Genomic DNA, 20,179 nt, shown 5'->3' on the forward strand with positions numbered 1-20,179 from the left:
CTGTAAATCAACCTTAAATATAGCAGAAAAGATCGTCTCATCTTACTTCGTCCTCCATCCTACCCACCCCCCGCCGACCCATCGGGTTTTTTTTAAAACAGGATGATGGAGTTGCTTTCACCGCAGTAATAAGGTGAAACATTGACCGCCCGAGGAGTGAAAGATGGAATTGTTTGGAGCCGGACCCGAAAAGCATTTCGAGACCAGACAGTACCAAGCGTTTTTTTCCAACTCTGCGCCATAAGATAGGACACACACATATAGATTTATTTTCTATAGCGCATAATGAATGTGTATATGTATATACAATATAAATTTGTGTGCATATCTATGCATGCAAAATAAAAACACTCACAAGTAAATCAGATGGCAAGGGATAATTTTGTTCAACCCATTTCTAAACTGAATATTTCACTCTATAGTTGCATATTCCAATTTATAGTCAGGCAGAGGAGATCTGCTTAGATGCGGGACTGTGTTTTTCTTTAGCCGGATCCCTCAGAGAGAAAAAAATATTGTCCACTGAATGGATGTGCAGATATCAAACCAAGAAGTTTATTCTGATTTGGAATAGCTGTAGTCTACTCGCCGATGTGAATGCACAGCACGGTTGATGTGACAGGGCACTGATGTGGGGACCTTCAATGGATGGGAGCATTTCCTTCGCACAAATCTGTGAATATTTAACGCATTGAGTGAAGGAGTTGGGTAGAGTCTGCAGGTTCGGGGAGTCACTGAGTGTGATTTGCCGGTGGCATTGCCCAGTTGCAACTTGATGCTCTGTTAATAAGATAAGGAAAACCCTGTTGTCTCGGGCGAGTCTTTGTCCAACCTTCTGCTGTCTAGAGAGAGGGAGTTCGGCGTTAACACTGCGTGTCTGAATCATAAATTAAAAAAAAATCATTTGCAGTTGCTGAGGTTCCCGCCATGTTCCTTGGCTGCAGATGTACAGTATATTGACTGCAGCAACTTCCTGGGGTCCTGGCGTCTTGTCATTATCTGTTCTCCAATCCTACCTTTCTCTCTGGACCTGACTGTGCTGAGACTCGATGCCTTGTCCTCCCCCTGGCTTTGCAGCTGGGTGATCTTTGACGGCCTGTTTGTTGTTGTTGTTCATGATGATGATGTTGCCAATTTTTTACCGAATGCCTATCTTGAAAATTTAATTCACTGTCATGTGACCGAATCACTTTCCGATCCGCGATCAGAGCGCTCGGTGCCACAGGATTAAAGAGATGAACTTTTGTTTTATTTCTGTAACCGCAACACGGATGGCGGGGAGAGAGATCCCGGTTCGGTTGGATTGTCATAGGCCAGGGAGAGAGAGAGAAGTCGAAGTCTAATGCAAAACACGTCCAGCAAAAGGAAACAAGAGGGGGAAAAAGAGCTATCTGTGTACGAGCAAAAAGCGATTTCAAGAGGGAAGATCAGTCCAAGTTGTAGCAAAATCCTTTGATGTCCGATTATTCGTGATTTCTAAATGGATCTGATAGTTTATTTTTACGGATTTTGTGTTAAAAACGCTTTGAAAGAAGAGTAATTCTCCTTTTGCACGGCTTCTCCCTGAAGATTGCAAAGGTGGAGCGATCAGAGAGCTGATGACGGACCTATTAATCCCTTTAATGCATCAAAAGAAGCCAGGGATCGGGGCAACATTTGTGTGCAAATCATGGGGATATTCTGATCAACCTGGAGCTCTGTACGAAACTGCTGGCGATTAGTTTGGGTTGAGTTTTGAAAATACGCACACACACACATATACATACATGCACATATATGTAAATACATATATGGTGTTGTAAACGGAGTTGGGATGTGGATGCTCTTGTGTTACCAGCCGTGTTCCTGAATCCATCCATCTATCCATCTATCGTCATCCTGTCAGCCACGCATTGCTTAAATGGAATTAGTTTGGATTGGAGCCCCTTGCATAAGAATCAGACATGGTACATGGGCATCGGCTCAGATTGCTTCACGGTAAGTTCTACCTATGCAATTGAAAGAGATGGTGTTGACTGAATATTTGGATGGTTATGCGGCTATAATGATGGATCTATATCGAACACTAACGAACCCATAGGCGGTGTAGAAACCCAACTGGCTATTAGGTAATATAGATCAGATGAAGCCAACATCGGGCAAAAAATGTAGAGGGGAGGGGGGTGGGGGTGCGTGCAGCAAGAGGAGAGAACAGAAGGGTTATTTAGGGCAGTCCTTGATTTACCAGTTGTCACTGAGATAGCCAACTGTCTCTTACAAGAGCGTTTACTCGCACTCAGTTTACTTTTCTTTCAGTTCCCAAGTATTCATTCACCCATTTATTTACCGAATCATATTTCACGACACCAGCTCAAGTTGTTTAATTCCATTTCTTCGAAACTCTCAGCATTTGTCGATTTTTTGATAGTTCCCGAGCAAGCTGTGTTACAACTTTTATGCATGATTATTATTAGTTTCTAGTTATATAGCATCCAGACTGTAAGTAAAAACAGATATGGGAAAAATAAACAGGTTTATTGTGTTTCTTTATTTAATTGTGGTCGAGACGATTCTGAGTGAGTGGATATAAGTATGCACAATCTATGGAACCATAGAACCATAGAAAAGTTACGGCACAGAAAGAGGCCATTCAGCCCATCGTTTCTGTGCTGGCTGAAGAAACTAGACACCCATTCTAATCCCATCTGCCAGCACCTGGTCCGTAGCCTTGCATGTCCAGGTATCTTTTAAATGAGTTGAGGGTTTCTGCCTCCACTACAGAACCGGGCAGCGAATTCCAGACACCCACCACCCTCTGGGTCAAAAAGTTTATCCTCATGTCCCCTATAATTCTTCTACCAATCGCCATAAATCTGTACCCCCTGGTAATTGACCTCTCCATTAGGGGAAACAGGTCCTTCCTGTCTACTCTATCTAGGCCCCTCATAATTTTGTACACTTCAATTAAGTCACCCCTCACCCTCCTCAGTTCTAAGGAAAACAAACCTAGCCTATCCAATCTTTCCTCAAAGCTGTAATTTTCCGGTCCTGAACATTCTTGTAAATTTCCTCTGTACTCTTTCCAGAGCAATTATGTCCTTCCTGTAATGTGGTGACCAGAATTGGACGCAATACTCCAGCTGTGGCCTAACCAGCATTGTATACAGTTCCAGCATTAAATCCCTTCTTTTGTATTCTATACCTCAGCCAATAAAGAAAAGCATTCCATATGCCTTCCTCACCACTCTATCTACCTGTCCTGCCACCTTCAGGGACCTGTGGACTGGCACTCCAAGGTCTCTCACTTTCTCTACCCCTCTCAATATCCTCCCGTCCATTGTGTATTCCCTTGCTTTTTTGCCCTCCCCAAAAGCATTACCTCATACTTCTCCCGATTGAATTTCATTTGCGAGGATAATAAACATAATTACAGCATTAAAATTGCAAGGTGAGACATATTTAAAAGGGCAGTATTAAAAGTACATGAACTTCTACCAACTGTATTCAACAATTTTCTTCTACATTGCTTCTAGTTTATAGTTGTTTATAGATACTTAACCATAATAATGCAAATAAAAAAATCTCTGTGATAAATGTTTTTTTCTCTTAGTTGTATCAAGTCTCATCCTGCTAGGACTCTGTGTGTCAACAAAAAAGACATCAGGTAACATTTATCAGAGTACTCTTGCTTTCATAAACATGTTTGCTTTCTGCTATTCTAATTATCTGATTGTAATCACTGGCAGCAGATAATGTCACTTTTTGTGCAGAGTTTACTGCAGTGATCTGTCAAACATTAAAGTGACTCATAGTTTGAAATGGCTAAAATATTTTCGAAATGCTTTGCCCAGCATAGTTACTGCATAAAGCAAGCACTGCAGTTTATTGTCTGCCAGAGTAGACATAGACATTATTCAGAGGGGGGGGGGGGGGGGGGGGGGGAGAGGGGAAGGAGAGCCATATATTTTCTTTTTATAACATTTCTTGTGTCTGTTGTGTATGTAAAGACACTCCATTCTGAATTTCAATTTTCTACTTCCTCATTGGTCAAACCTCTGATTGATTATTTTCTGCTTTGCTATTACTGAAAATACTATCCCAAATTTAACAATTTTCTAATCATATTCCATTAACATGTTCCGCTAGTCACATTGCAGCAAAATCTATGCCCAATCTCATTACAGCAAAAAAGTATGTCTATGAAATATTGCTACCCAAATACTTCCAAACCACATACAGCAGAAAGCTTTCAATAATAGTGGTGTATTAAATATTATGGGGGTTATTTTTGGCTAAAAGGCAAAAACACATACTAAGTAAGTGCTGTGCTAATAGGACACACCTATTGGAAAGTCTGGATATAACACACATTTTTGGTTCTAATTGCTCATTACCATAATTTAAACTTGCCTGGAGGTTCTAAACCAGAAACCTGCAAGTTTAGTATCAAAGTGCTGATCAGACCCAATTTTCATGGAGCAGTATGTGCGGGCTTCTCTTACCCACTTCCACTGAAGATGTGGATTGCACTGGCTAGTACAGAGTTGCATATTGCAGGATGGCTCAGGGACCGAGCGAGAAGGTGCACAGATTCTTGGATACAGCACTGGAGGTCTGGGTGGAGGAAGTCCAGAGGAGCAGGACTGCAGGAGGAAGGACACCACCTTGCCCTCCTGTCCCTCTCTCCTGCAGAAACCGGTGCTGTTCTGCCTGACCTCATGTTCTCTTACCATTCCTCGACCGGCATCTTGTGCTAAACTGGCATTTCAACTCAAGATTCCATCTTGGCCACCTTGGAGGCTCTTTAGCACTTAAATGCACTGCTGAAAATTGTCACCTATGAGTTTTGAGGAGAGTTACTTCCCAAGCTCCTGTGAATCAAATGGCACACAGATTACATGTACAAATCTACAGTCTCACTTACAGCATGTTAATTCAGAGACACCCGCGGGCCATGACTTCATATCAGGACCCTCACTAGTCTGGCAGTTTTTCCAGTGTTCTGGCCAATATTGCTCTCTCATTCAATACCGCCAAAACCAGATTACCTGATTTTTAAAAAAAAATTAATTCACAGGATGTGGGTGTTACTGGCAAGGCTAGCATTTATTACCCATCCCTAATTGCAGTTGAGAAGGTGGTGGTGAGCAAGCTTCTTGAATACAATTGAACGGCTCGCTGGGCCATTTTGGATGGCGGTTAAGAATCGACCACATTCGCTGTGGGTCTGCAGTCACATATCGGCCAAACTGGCTGAGGACTGCAGATTTCCTTTCCTAAAGGGCATTAGTGAACTGGATCAGTTTTTAAGACAATCCTGTAGTTTCATTGTAGGTCATCATTGTTGATACCGAATTTTTAATTACAGATTGTGTTTAATTAATTGAATTTAAATTCCTCAGCTGCCAAAGTCGGATTTAACCTCATGTCTCCAGTTCATTATTTATTTATTTTTATTACCTCCAGTTCATTAGTCCAGCTCTGTGGATTCCTAGTCTAGTGGCATAACCACTATGCTACATTTACTGATTATTGGACTTAGTTTGATGAAGAATTATTGTTGCATTTGCTTACATTGACTTGACTATTTCCAACATACTCCTGGCTGGTCTCCTACATTCTACCTTTCATAAACTTGAAATAATTCAAAATTTCACTGCCCATGTCTTATCTTACACCAATTCCCATTTTCCTATCACCACTGTGTTCGCTGACCTACATTGGTGTCTGGTCGAGCAATGTCTTGATTTTAAAATTCTCATCCTTGTTTTCAAATCCCTTCATGACCTCACCCCTCCCTTTCTCTGTCATCTCCTTCAGCCCCACAATCCTTTGAAATATCTGTGCTCCTGTGAAGCGCCTTGGGATGCTTTATTATGTTACGGGTTTTTTTTATTCGTTCATGGGCGCGCTGGCTAGGACAGCATTTATTGACAATCCCTAATTACCCTTGAAAAGGTGGTGGTGAGCTGCCTTTTTGAACCATTGCAGTCCTTGGTGTTATGATACACCAACAGGGCTGTTAGGAAGGGATTTCCAGGATTTTGAACCAGCGACAGTGAAGTAAAGGCGGTATAGTTCCAAGTCAGGATGATGTGTGGCTCGGAGGGGAATTTGCAGGTGGTGGTGTTCCCATACATCTGCTGCCCTTGTCCTTCTAGGTAGTAGAGATTGTGGGTTTGGAAGGTGCTGTTGAAGGATCCTTGGTGAGTTGCTGCAGTGCATCTTGTAGATAGTACACACTGCTGCCACTGTGCGTCGCTGCTGGAGGAAGCGAATGTTGTAGGTGGTGGATGGGGTGCTGATCAAATGAACTGCTTTGTCCTGGATGGTGTTGAGCTTCTTGAGTGTTGATGGAACTGCACGCATCACACTCCTGACTTGTGCCTTATAGATGGTGGACAGGCATTTGGGACACGGGAGGTGAGTTACTCGCCGCAGAATTCCCAGCCTCTGACCTGTTCTTGTAACTGCAGCATTTATCTGGTTGGTCCCATTCAGTTTCTGGTCAATGATGACCCCCAGGATATTGCTAATGGGGGTTTCAGTGATTATGCCATTGAACATCATGGGGGAGATGGTTAGATTCTCTCTTGTTTGCGATGGTCATGGCTGGCACTTGTGTGGTGCGAATGTTACTTCCAACTTATCAACGCAAGCCTGGATGTTATCCAGGTCTTGCTGCATATGGATACGGGCTGCTTCAGTATCTGAGTAGTTGTGAATGGTGCTGAACATTGTGCAATCATCAGCAAATATGCCCACTTCTGACCTTATGATGGAGGAAAGGTCAGTGAGGAAGCAGCTGAAGATGGTTGAGCCCAGGACAATACCCTGAGGAATGCCTGCAGTGATGTCCTGGGACTGAGATGATTGACTTCCAACAACCACAACCATCTTCCTTTGTGGTAGGTCTGATTCCAACCAGTGGAGGGTTTTGCCCCTGATTCCCATTGACTCCAGTCTTGCTGGGTTCCTTAATGCCATACTCGATCAAATGCTGTCTTGATGTCAAGGGCAGTCACTCTCACCTCACCTCTGGAGTTCAACTTTTTTGTCCATGTTTGGATGAAGCTGTAATAAGGTCAGGAGCTGAGTGGTCCTGGCGGAACCAAACTGAGTGTCAGTGAGCTGGTTATTGCTGAGCAAATGCCGCTTGATAGCACTGTCGACAACCACTTCCATCACTTTGCTGATGATAAAGAGTAGTCTGACAGAGTGGTAATTGTCCAGGTCGGATTTGTCCTGCTTTTTGTGAACAGGACATACCTGGGCAATTTTCCACATTGCCGGGTAGATGCCAGTGTTGTAGCTGTACTGGAACAGCTTGGCTAGGGGCGTGGCAAGTTCTGGAGCACAAGTCTTCAGTACTATTGCTGGAATGTTGTCAGGGCCCATATCCTTTGCAGTATCCAGTGCCTTCAGCCATTTCTTGACATCATGTGGAGTGAATCAGATTGGCTTGAAGACTGACATCTGTGATACTGGGAACCTCAGGAGGAGGTCGAGATGAATCATCCATTTGCCACTTCTGGCTGAAGGTGGAGGCAAATGCTTCAGCCTTGTCTTTTGCACTGATGTGCTGGGCTCCCCCATCATTGAGGATGGGGATATTTGTGGAGCCTCCTCCTCCTGTCAGTTGGTTAGTTGTCCATCATCATGCATGAATGGATGTGGCAGGACTGCAGAGCTTAGTTCTGATCCGTTGCTTATGGGATCACTTAGTTCTGTCTATTGCATGCTGGTTACGCTGTTTGGCATGTGTTATAGCTTCACCAGGCTGACACCTTATTTTGAGGTATGCCTGGTGCTGCTCCTGGCATGCTCTCCTACACTCTTCATTGAACCAGGGTTGAACCCCGGCTTGATAGTAATTATAGAGTGGGGGGATATCCCAGGCAATGAGGTTACAGACTGTGGTTGCATACAATTCTGCTGCTGCTGATGGCCCACAGCGTCTCATGGATGCCCAGTTTTGCATTGCTATATCTGTTTGAAATCTATCCCATTTAGCACGGTGGTAGTACCACCAACACAATGGAGGGCATCCTCAATGTATAAATGTAACTTTGTTTCCATAAAGACTGTGCGGTCGTCACTCCTGCCAATACTGTCATGGACAGATGCATCAACGACAGGTAGATAGGTGAGGTCGAGGTCAAGTATGGTTTTCCCTTTTGTTGATTCCCTCACCACTTGCTGCAGTCTCAGTCTAGCAGCTATGTCCTTTATGACACAGCCATCTTAGTGAGTAGTGGTGCTACTGAACCACTCTTGGTGATGGACATTGAAATCCCCCACACAGAATACACTTTATGCCCTTGCTGCCCTCAGTGCTTTTTCCATTTGATGTTCAGCATGGAGGAGTACTGTTTAATTAGCTGAGGGTGTTGGGGGGGGTGGGTATGGCGATAGGTGATAATCAGCAGGAGCTTTCCTTGCCCATGTTTGACCTGATGCCGATGAGAATTCATGGGATCCGGAGTCAATGTTGAGGACTCCCAGGGCAACTCCCTCCCAACTATATACCACTGTGCCACCACCTCTGATGGGGCTGACCTGCCGGTGGGACAGGAAATACCCAGGGATGGCGATGGTGGCGTCTGGGACATTGCCTGCAAGGTTTGATTCTGAGAGTATGACTATGTCAGGCTGTTGCTTGACTAGAGGCTGTTGCTTGACTAGTCTGTGGGACAGCTTTCCCAATTTTGGCACAAGCCCCCAGATGTTAGTAAGGAGGACTTTGCAGGGTCAACAGGGCTGAGTTTGCCATTGTCGTTTCCGGTGCCTAGGTCGATGCCTGGTGATCGTCCGGTTTCGTTCCTTTTCTTAGACTTTGTAGCGATTTGATACAACTGAGTGGCTTGCTAGGCCATTTAAGAGTCAACCACATTGTTATGGGTCTGGAGTCTCATGTAGGTCAGACCATGTAAGGTGGGCAGATTTCCTTCCCTAAAGGACATTAGTGAACCCAATGGGTTTCTACAACAATTGGCAATGGTTTCAGGATCATCATTAGACCAGCATTTTACTTCCAGATTCATTAATTGAATTCAAATTCCACCATCTGCCATGGTGGGTTTCAAACCCATGTCCCCAGAGCATTAGCCTGGGGCTCTGGATTACTAGTCTATGTGTCATTACCACTATGCCACCACCTCCCTATCCAAATATAAGTTGTTATACAGCACTTCAAAAGGTAATTAATTGGTTGTAGAGTACTTTGGGCCTTCCATAAGACATGACATGCTGCCATTAAGTGTAAATTCTTTCTTTCTTGCTTTTCCCTATTCTGTCTCAGCCCATACTTCCAAAACTGTGTTCTTCCCTACTCCAGACTCACCTGTGCTCTTTTTAAAAAATTAATTTTCTGTATTTTGTAAAACAACTCACCTATTATCTGCACAGTCCAAACCTCAATGCAGAACCCACCCTTACCTTATGCTACACACGGCCCTCATAGATATATGAGACAACCTCTTCATCTGCCAATGATTCAAATATGAGAGATCTTTTTGTGTTTTAAGTAAATAAATTTTACTGAGCAGTGGTTTGAGGCTGAATCTGATCTGTTTACAGACAAGCCAACCTCTTCAAAGACAGTGCAATGTGGCACCTGGATCAAAAATCCAGATGGTGGCTTCTTCACATCTCCCAATTATCCAAACAAATACCCTCCTGACAGAGAGTGCATATACATCATTGAAGGTATGAACAAAGGGCATTTCACATACTACATGCTGTTGTTTAAGTAATGAGAATGTATTGATTGTTATCCATAAATTTCTCACAAGAACTTTAATCAAAACCAACATTGTTTTTGTTCCGAATAAATCCAATTATTTCTATAGTGAGGGCAGATTTAAACTTCAAATTAAAAATGATCAGATTTTCTAATGTATAGTCAGAATACATTTTTGCATTATTTATGAATTATTTGCTCTATTGTAAATACTTTGTAATACATTTTAAACCACAGAGCATAATAAAATAAATCCTTATACCTCTTAATATGTTTTTTTTTGTACTTTCTGATATCTTTGCTGGGATTTTGAGTGCAAAATTATTTTAGCAAGCTGTTTGCTTGCAAGATTATTTTAGAATTGAAAAGGATTAAATATGTGTTGCTTTAATTTAATCATATAATATATGCTACCTAATGTAATAATATCTCCCATATTTCATCCATGTCATGGATTTATCATTGACAGGTCATCATTTTGATATAACATGAGATAAACGTAAAAATTAGTCAAACATGTAATAGCAGCAAATAATGGTGTATATTATTTATAATATGTTAGTATACTTAATATTGGTTTATGTTATTAAAATTGTTATATTATGTGTTATAAATTTACAATGCACTTGAGATTTAGATGACATTATATGCCCTGAGTTGGGCTTCATATCATGTCTTGTATCATCCATACTCATCCTTCTCCTTCAGTACACTACACTCTTGCAACATGCTATGCCAGCTCTTAATATATTTTTATTATCTGGGAACTAATTGTTTGATATCACTGTTTAGCTGCTCCAAGACAAAGCATTGAACTTTATTTTGATGCAAAGTACTCCGTAGAGCCTTCTTGGGAATGCAAATTTGACCACATCGAGGTACGGGATGGACCTTTTGGGTTTTCTACCGAGATTGGACGTTACTGTGGTCAAAATATTCCACCTTTTATAACATCTTCAGGCAGATATTTATGGATTAAATTTGTTGCTGATGGTGAGCTCGAATCTATGGGATTCCTGGCAAGATACAACTTTATACCAGGTAATTAGGAATTTATTTCTCATCGGAATAATGATAACTGGAGTCAGTAGATCTTACTGTCTTCTATTTTTCTCGTGAATGGTATATGCGTTCAAGTAATACTTGGCATATCAAGTATATTTTAAATATTGTTGGGATGGAAAAATTGATAAGTGCACCATTTATGAGTAAATTCTAGTTACAAAAAGTATACATTCCTTTTCATAATTGAAAGATTTGTTTTTATTCTTCATTGATATAGAATAGATATACTGATTGTAATGTCTCATAACTTATGGGATAGGGAATTTTGCTATTAGGATAAGAGAGTTGTATCAGTACCTGTTAAAGATACAATTAGAAGGTCTTTGGACATGATTATAGACAGAACTGAACTCTGGATGAGGATGGAGGGAAATTAATAATTTGAAAGGGATTTCCTTATTCTTTATTTCTTTGCATTTTTATATCAGCAATGGATGAAAGCAATAGATTAGAACTTCTACACACCAGAACTTTTAATAATACATTTATTTAACCTTATGCTGCTATTTTCAATTAAATCTTTAGTTTTATGAAAAAATATAGTTGTGGAATAAAACATATTATTCAGCATATGGCATATGAATGTGGTTTAGTATCAGCGATTTCCACTGGTGTCTCATTGTATGAGATTGTAAGCAATAGTTTCATAAAAAAAGAAGTTTCACTTTGTTACTTCAAGGTGGGCTTGAGTCTCACTGAGAAGAAGTTGCATTACCAATGGAATCTCTGACTTCTAGACTGACTCTTTGAAAGGCTGTGTATCAAATTGCATTAGCCAAGGCTGAAGAATTAACCAATAATTGTAGCAAATTTGAACTAAAGTTTAAACTTAAAAAAATACTATTTCAATATTTAAATAAGATTTATTTAGTGCCACACACTGAGAAGGCAAAATCTTTATAAGTAAGTTCCTTCCAGGTACAAAAGATCTCCAATCTAATCCGTTGCTGTTGATTTGCTCAGTTCTATTCATTGGAGTCATTTCACATAGAAGGACAAAGAGAAAACCAAGGAAACTGGGTGGGTATTGTGATTGAAGTACTATACAGATGCAATTTAAAAGGCCATAATTTTGATTAAAATTGCTTAAAAAAAAAAGATATTTAGGGGCACGCAGAAGAAACAAGTATCATTTTCATCATAATACCATGAGTCGACTTAACTATTGATGTGATTTTGATGATTTGATAATTACATCAGGCCCTCACAAACAAATAATAAATTTTGGCCCAATACTTTTCCATGTAGACTAGTAAATCGCCTGTGCTTCTGCTCACAGTCAGTTAATGAACATGATTTTTTTAAAAAATATATAAGGTAGCAACAAAGTTGGGAGAGAAGTTTCAGAAAGTCATTTCACATAGCCACCTAGTGGCCAGAGTCTGAAGCTATGTTCTGACAGTCGATATAGCAAAATTGAATAGGAAATGTTGTAATTTACAGTGGTAAATGTTGCCAGAAAAACACGACCTAAAATTGTGGTGCAGGAAGTAAGAAAGTGAGATTTGTGGACAGGAAGTGTGTGGTCTGAGAAAGATTTTAATAATACATACATAGTCCTTATTTATATATATATATATATATATATATATTTAAAGCTTTGTAACACCATCTAGTACATAAAATAAAAAAAAACGGATTGGCACCAGACCACATTTGGTTCTATATGGTGCTCCTGTACATTAGCAGGTTGGCTACAGTTTAAGCGCTCATACAATACTGCATTTTCTTAATGTTGCACTAAAGCTTAGAAATTATGTTTGCAATCATAGAATGTAAACAATTAATATATTCATATGAGAATGTTCTGTTATTTATTTAAAAAAAGGCATTATCTTCTTGTTTTAAACATCTTGAGGTAGATTTGGACTCTGTGTAATGGTGCAAAAGTGGTGAAAAGCACAGTGGCGCAGCGGTTATCACCGCAGCCTCACAGCTCCAGCAGCCCGGGTCCAATTCTGGGTACTGCCTGTGTGGAGTTTGCAAGTTCTCCCTGTGTCTGCGTGGGTTTCCTCTGGGTGCTCCGGTTTCCTCCCACAGCCAGAAGACTTGCAGGTTGATAGCTGAATTGGCTGTTATAAATTGTCACTAGTATAGGTAGGTGGTAGGGGAATATAGGGACAGGTGAGGATGTGGTAAGAATATGGGATTAGTGTAGGATTAGTATAAATGGGTGGTTAATGGTCGGCACAGACTCGGTGGGCTGAAGGGCCTGTTTCAGTGCTGTATATATAAATCTAAAGCAAATTTGCAGCCTGTTTTGCAATGTCCCAATTTTTATTTAACTTTTATATTGAAAGTAAATTTAATATTAATTCGCTAAATGATAAACCCTTAGACCTGAATTCTGGTGGATAATATCTTTTCATGGCATAATTAATTAAAATAAAAGTTAATTTTACACTCATTTAGGCTGACTCTATTAGGGAAGAGATTTGTTTAATTTTTCTAATTTTTAGTTTCTCCCTGACATTTTTAATTATGCTTTCTTCAAATTCCATCAAATGCATCATTTCTCAATCCATCAGACAGGCAGATTTTCTGTTCTTAGTCTTCTGCCAATGTTATGTTATAGCTAGTCGTTAAGAGGGCACAAGAGCAATTCATGTGGACCAGGTCTTTATTTTATGATTCCTCATTTCTGTTTGGAAAATTGCTAGTTGACCTGAATAAGATTAGCACCTTACTGTGTGAGGAATCTAAAAGGAACTCATGGCTCTTACCTTTTCTTGGCTTTGAACAAGATTGCATTATGTACTGTATCAGTGGGACTATGATATAAGTTGACTTCAGAAATAGTTAAAATTCATTTTTTTTTGGTGTGGTACTTCTAAAGCTTCACCAAATTATAATCTTGAAAGTAAACTATTTATGTCTGTTATCAGAGTTTGTTGGAGACACAAAATGACTCACAATCAGATATATTTGGAATTTGCAGTTCAGAACCTACATCATTATTCAGACACATCAATTTGTTTCAAGGTATAGCAGTCAATTGATGTCATTTCCCACTTCCTTTCTCCTTTCATGTTATAAAATGTTTTGGACATTGAAATGTTTGTACAGTAGCTGGATAGTGTGATTTGAAACCTTTTAGGTTTTGATGTTTCACACATACATGCAATAATAATTGTTGGGGTGAAAGGGATCAAAGGATATGGGGGGGGGAAGCGAAAACAGGTTACTGAGTTGGATGAACAGCCGTGATCATAATGAATGGCGGAGCAGGCTCGAAGGGCTGAATGGCCTACTCCTGCTCCTATTTTCTATGTTTTTCTATGTTTTTTTTCTATTTTTTTTGCCATTAATCACAGTCTTTTATTAAAAATCTTGTTCAATTCATAACCTTCAAATATTTGGCATGAATTCCCTGCTGAAGATAATGACAGAAATGGCCTCACATTGGGTTTTCCTCACCAACTTTTCCTATTTTTCCCCCATCTCTCCTGAAAGCACTTACTAATGCAATGTTATGACTCAACATATATCAAAGCTTTGCCCAATTTTTCATCTGCAAGCCCAGATATTGAGCATCAGCAGGCATTTTGACAGGGGATTATCATAGCCAATCTTGATTATTACCTTAACTGACCTGCATACGTCCATTTCAGCAGAAATCATTAGATAGTGATCAGCAGTGAGAACCCTGAATTATTTTTCTTCCTCCTCAGCCTAGGGTCTTCAATTGTATCTAATGAACTGGCACAATAGCAGAGTTCAGCAAAGACAGAGATAAAAACAAGGGACTTTTTTTAGTTTGTATCACTCAGTACCATATTGGGACATGTATTTATTCACACTGTTGGGTTTTACATCCCCACTGCCCATCACCGATAGAATACCAGCAGTCAGGAATGGTTCCCAGGCACAAAGAAGATGGGTTCATGTGTACTGGATGGCAGATATGGGGTGGGTTGGTAATGGTGGTTGTATGGTAGAGAATGAGCAGGTAATGGTGACTAGGTGTTGGTGGAGGGGTTTTACAGGTACAGCTCCTATTCAACTTTGTTTCATACAGTTGGAAGTGAGTAGAATAAGACAGAAATTGATGCTAACACTGGTGCTACTGATGGGAGGAAGTTGACAGGGGAGTTAAAACCTAAATAACACAGAGCACATCCCCAACCAAGTGCATAATCACCATTGCTGTTTTTATAGCAACAGATTTTGAGCCATTCGTGTGTCCCATCTTGTAGAACCAGAACACTTCATGAATATATTTAAATCAGATTCCCACAATTGGGGACCTGATTTAAAATTAGCTGCTGCTGTCCGTGTTTCCTAGGGCTCAGGATATCTGGCAGCAAAAGGGAGGTTGGAGCTGCCAGCCCCAGAAGGTGTTTGCTTTTTATAGCACTTCTTGTGGACCAGGAGGAGCAACAGTGCTCCTCTGACTGCTGTAGGGAGCCTTCAGCCTCCTCCCTGCTGATTGCGGGATCTCTCTAGCCTCTGCTGAGATCAGCAACTTGCACCCCCCCCCCCCCCACCTCATTCTGCCACCTACCCCATCATCACCAGCTCCCTCAAGCCCTGATCTGCAGCTTGCCCCTGCAATCACCGACTCAACCCCAATCTGCAGCTTGAACCACCATCACCAAGTCCCCTCCACCAACCCCTGATCTGCAGCCTGCCCCAAGATTATGATTACAGGGAACTGACCTGAAGTGTTCCTAGATGTGGCCTCTGGCTGCTGATATTCCCACCCAGCAAAAAGCCACCCTGTCAACTTGCTGGCTGGTGGGTGGGAAATGGAAGAAAAAAATTATAATGAGGTCCTGCCAATAAATTCAGCAAGACCTGCATTTTTCCAGCCTTGCTGTTTTCCCCTGCACCCTCTCCGCCTCCTGTATACATCCGGACCCTATTCGCCAAAAAATTACTAAAGGCAGTATACAATAAGTGATGCAATGTTAAAGGTGGTGCAGGATCAGAGACCTGGGGTTGTATGTACACAAATGTTTGAAGGTGGCAGGACAAGCTGAGAAGCTGTTAAAAAGGTGTATGGGACCCTTGGCTTTAAAAATAGAGTCCAAAAGCAAGGATTTTTTATAAAATTCTGATTAGGCCCCTGGTGAAGAGGAGATTCGCTAGAATGGTACTAGGGATGCAAGACATCAATTACATGGAGAGTTTAGAGAAGCTGGGATTATTCTCCTTGGAGCAGAGAAGGTTAAGGGGAGATTTGATTGAGGTGTTCAAAGTCATGAACAATGTTGGTAGAGTAAATAAGGAGAAACTGTTCCCAGTGACCAAAGGGTCAATAGCCAAAGGACTCAGATTTAAGGTAATCGGCAAAAGAATCAGAGGTAACATGAGAGAAAGAAAATATACAGCAAGTTGTTATGATCGGGAATGTACTACCGGAAAGGGTGGGGTGCAATCAGATTCAGTAGTAACTTTCAAAAGTGAATTGGATAAATACTTGAAGGGGAAACATTTGCAGGGCTATTGGAAATTGAGCAGTGTAGTGGGACTAACTGGATAGCTCTTTCAAAGAACCAGCACAAGCACAATGGGCTAAATGACTTCCTTCTTTATAATTCTATGAGATTCTCAATTGTTCTTAGTGGGACAGAACCCCAAACAAGTAGTTACCGTTTATTTTATTTTGAAAATAGTATATTTATTGGGAAGGCAAAATGTCGACTCACTATTCCCAAGTATTGCCCCAATGTAGGTGAAGTACATACTCCCACTTTTGTAGTGCAGAATGCTTTCTTCTTGACCATTAACTTAATTATATTTTTCATTTCTGGTGCAGAGGGGAAATTTCACATTTCAAGAATATGCAGAGTTATTAATGGTAAATCTGGTGCTGATGTTCTCTGTGCCCCACGCAAGGGAATATTATGCCCTAATGTCATTTGTGATGCCTTGTCTCGCTATTCTAGCTCAATGAGACATGAAATATTAAAGAAATGATATACAAATATGTATATTGTATATTTAGAATGTATATATTTAATTTCATATGTATCATACGATTATGTATATGTAACGTATCATATTTTATATTTGCTATACATAGAAGGAAGACCTTGCATTTATAAAGCGCCTTTCATAATGTTAGGTTATTCCAAAGATCTTTAAAGCCAATGAAATATTTTTGACAAGTAGTCACAGTTGTAACATAGGAAATGCCACAATCAATTTGCACACAGGACGGTCCCACAGACAGCAATGAGATAATGATCAGATAATCTGATTTTTTAGTAATGTTGATTGAGAGATATAATATTGGCTAGGACGCTGTTCACTATCACTCTTTTTAAAAATAGTGCCATGGTATCTTTTATCCAGAGGGCAGCTGGGGCTTTGTTTTAATGTTTCTTCCAAAAAATGGTGCCACCGAAAGTGCAGCAGAACCTCAGTACTATACTGAAGTGTCAATGTGGATTATGTCTCTGATGTGGGACTTGGACCCATAACTTTCCAACTCAGAGACAAGCATGCTACCACTGAGCCAAGGTTGATACCTTGATGCCAAGCTTGACACTTTGGTATGTAATAAACAATGAACATTCTTATGTTTGATAATTTTATTGAAAATTTGACATATGCAAACAGTAATGAACTTCTGGCCAAAACACCCTTGTTGTGTACTGCTACCCAAGATTGCTTTTATCAAAAAAATGGATTGATCCAAAATTAATAAGAGAAGCATAGTTTGATTGTTAAGGCTTTTAAAGATTTTTTAAATTCCTTCATGTGATTTGGGCACTGCTAGCAAGGCTAATATTTATTGGCCAATTCTAATTGTCCTTGAGAAGGTGGTGGTGAGCTGCTTTCTTGCATTAGTTCAGTCTGTTTGTTGAAGGTATTCTCACAGATCTGTTGGCTACGGTGTTCCAGGATCTTGACCAAGTGACAATGAAGTAACAGCAGTATATTTCCAAGTCAGGTTGATGTGTGAGTTCAAGGGGAACTTGGAGGTGATGTTGTTCCACGTGCCTGTTGCCCATGTCCTCTTAGAAGGAAGAGGTTGGGGTTTAGGAGGTACTGTCAAAGAAGCTTTGGCACGTTTCTCAGTGTATTTTGTAAATGGTACACACTGCAGCCACGGTGTGCTGAAGGTGGAGGGAGTGAATGTTTAAGGTGGTGTATGGGATGGCAATCAAGCAGGTTACTTTTTCCTGGACCATGTTAAGCTTCTTGAGTGTTGTGGGAGTTGCACTCATCCAGGCAAGTGGAGAGTAGTCGTTCACACTCCTGGCTTGTGCCTTGTAGATAGTGGAAATCTTTTGAGGAGTCAGGAGGTGCATTACTCGCGCAGAATACCCAACCCCAGACCTACTCTTGTAGCCACGATATATATGTGGCTGGTCCAGTTGAGTTTCTGGTCAATGGTGATCCCACAATGTTTATGTTGGAGAATTCAAAAATGATAATGCCATTGAATGTCAAAGGGAGATAGATAGACACTCTCTTGTTGGAGATGGTCATTGTCTGGCACTTGTGTGTGCAAATGTTGCTTGCCACTTATCAGTCCAAGCCTGAATGTTGTCTGGGTCTTGCTGCATGCAGGCATGGACCTCTTTATCATCTGAGGGGGAGGTGCAGATGTGAGTACCGTACAATCATTAGAAAATTGAGAGAAAATTGAAAAGGGGCTATTCAACTTCAAGTCAGATCAGGAATTAATTGACTTAATAAAGGGGCGGCACAGTGGCACAGTGGTTAGCACCACAGCCTCACAGCTCCAGAGACCCAGGTTCAATTCTGGGTACTGCCTGTGCGGAGTTTGCAAGTTCTCCCTGTGACCGCGTGGGTTTTCACCGGGTGCTTTGGTTTCCTCCTACAGCCAAAGACTTGCAGGTGATAGGTAAATTGGCCATTGTAAATTGCCCCCAGTGTAGGTAGGTGGTAGGGAATATGGGATTACTGTAGGGTTAGTATAAATGGGTGGTTGTTGATCGGCACAGACTCAGTGGGCCGAAGGGCCTGTTTCAGTGCTGTATCTCTAAATAAATAATGACTAAGATTTCAAAGCACTGCCACCATGGTGATAGAAGAGAAAAATACAAAAGGATTTTCTACCACAAAGCATGAGTAACTATTGATTGACATCTCAGAATGCAGCAGGATGAAAAGCAGAGGGCATCATAGGGGGCAGAGAGTACAATGGGCACCTGGAAATGGACTTGGGGACTCATTTCTATCCCATAATATCACATTTTTAATGCTTATGGTATTCCCAATTGTTAAGTTTTGTCACCACATTTGTCATTTGTGTATCATTTTCTGTGTTGCTTTTGAATGTGCTCGGCCAACAACTGCTCCCTTAGTAAGAGAATAGCACTTTTACTTAACCAGATGAGAAACATAAGATCTGCTACTCATTTCTGCACCGAGCTGTGATGGATCTGCGTCAATGGCAGATCTCCTTTGTGGGAGTTGCTGTGGGTTCATTACTTTCATAGGCAGTACTATCTCTTATGCAGGGCTACATTATGATACAGAACTGATGCAACTGACAGGAGTGCTCCTGCTCTGTCCTGAAGAGCATCCTTATTATGCCCACTGACCTTTATGAGGGTAAGCTAGTAGGAATTTGTAAAGTTTTAGAATCCCTCCTTCATGATTTCTTATAAGCTTTTGGCAAGCAAAGTTAAGTTGGCTAAAATTGCTTCTTGGAATATTAGCCCCAAAACTCCATTGCATTGATAAGTGACATGTGTATGACCTGCTTAGCTGAAGTTTCCAATGCAAATATCACTTCTGTTGTTACACACTTAGTGGCAGACTAAATGGAAGCAACCTTGATCCAACCTAAACATACCAAATAACTTCAATATGCATCCTGTGTTTTGACAGTCTTTTAGTGGGCCCACTAAAGGCTGCATCACCATACAATTCAGGGCACTTAATGTGCCAGACTTCTTCCCTATAACAACTCAACCTTCATCAACTCCATCCCTACTACCCACTTTTCTAATCAGTGGTTGGTCCCTCAACTTCTATTTCCTTCTCAAAGTTAGTTGTGTGTACAAATGTTGTTACTCCAAGGGAGTGGCACTCTTCAACTATATCAGGTCCACCATTGTGTTCTGCTTGCTCTGTGAAGATTGCAGATCAGACATATGAGTACACTTATTTATTTGGGCACTGTGGTCATTACAGGCACCATTATGAGCTTGTGCATAATGGATGTGTATGAATGTGTTAACATAACATATTGTGCAAACCATAGAATATAAGATTAATGCAGTCAGTGGCAAAGGGACAGCCTTACCACTGACCTCGACAACAAACTGCCCACAAAGATTTTGACAGGTTTCAGAGCTTCAATTTCCTCTTTTCTGATGTGGCTTTGAACCTGCTGCCATCTATAGGGGATCTGTGGTATCTGGCAACATTGAAGTAATTAAGCTAAGTAAAAGTTGAAATATCATA

At 40.8% G+C, this 20,179-nt stretch overlaps 1 protein-coding gene across 1 annotated transcript in view; it reads left to right on the forward strand.

The window, feature by feature from the left end:
* The first annotated feature begins 1,943 nt into the window (after positions 1-1,943).
* The window catches only part of neto1l (neuropilin (NRP) and tolloid (TLL)-like 1, like), a 232,419-nt gene continuing 214,183 nt past the window's right edge, over positions 1,944-20,179 (forward strand). Inside the window, exons 1-4 of the mRNA XM_068030977.1 lie at positions 1,944-1,977; positions 3,590-3,643; positions 9,559-9,687; positions 10,514-10,762. Of these exons, the coding sequence (XP_067887078.1) occupies positions 1,944-1,977; positions 3,590-3,643; positions 9,559-9,687; positions 10,514-10,762 (466 nt within the window). The remainder of the gene's footprint in view (positions 1,978-3,589; positions 3,644-9,558; positions 9,688-10,513; positions 10,763-20,179) is intronic.

Source organism: Heterodontus francisci, chromosome 5, assembly GCF_036365525.1.
Source record: "Heterodontus francisci isolate sHetFra1 chromosome 5, sHetFra1.hap1, whole genome shotgun sequence".
Lineage (NCBI taxonomy): Eukaryota > Metazoa > Chordata > Chondrichthyes > Heterodontiformes > Heterodontidae > Heterodontus > Heterodontus francisci.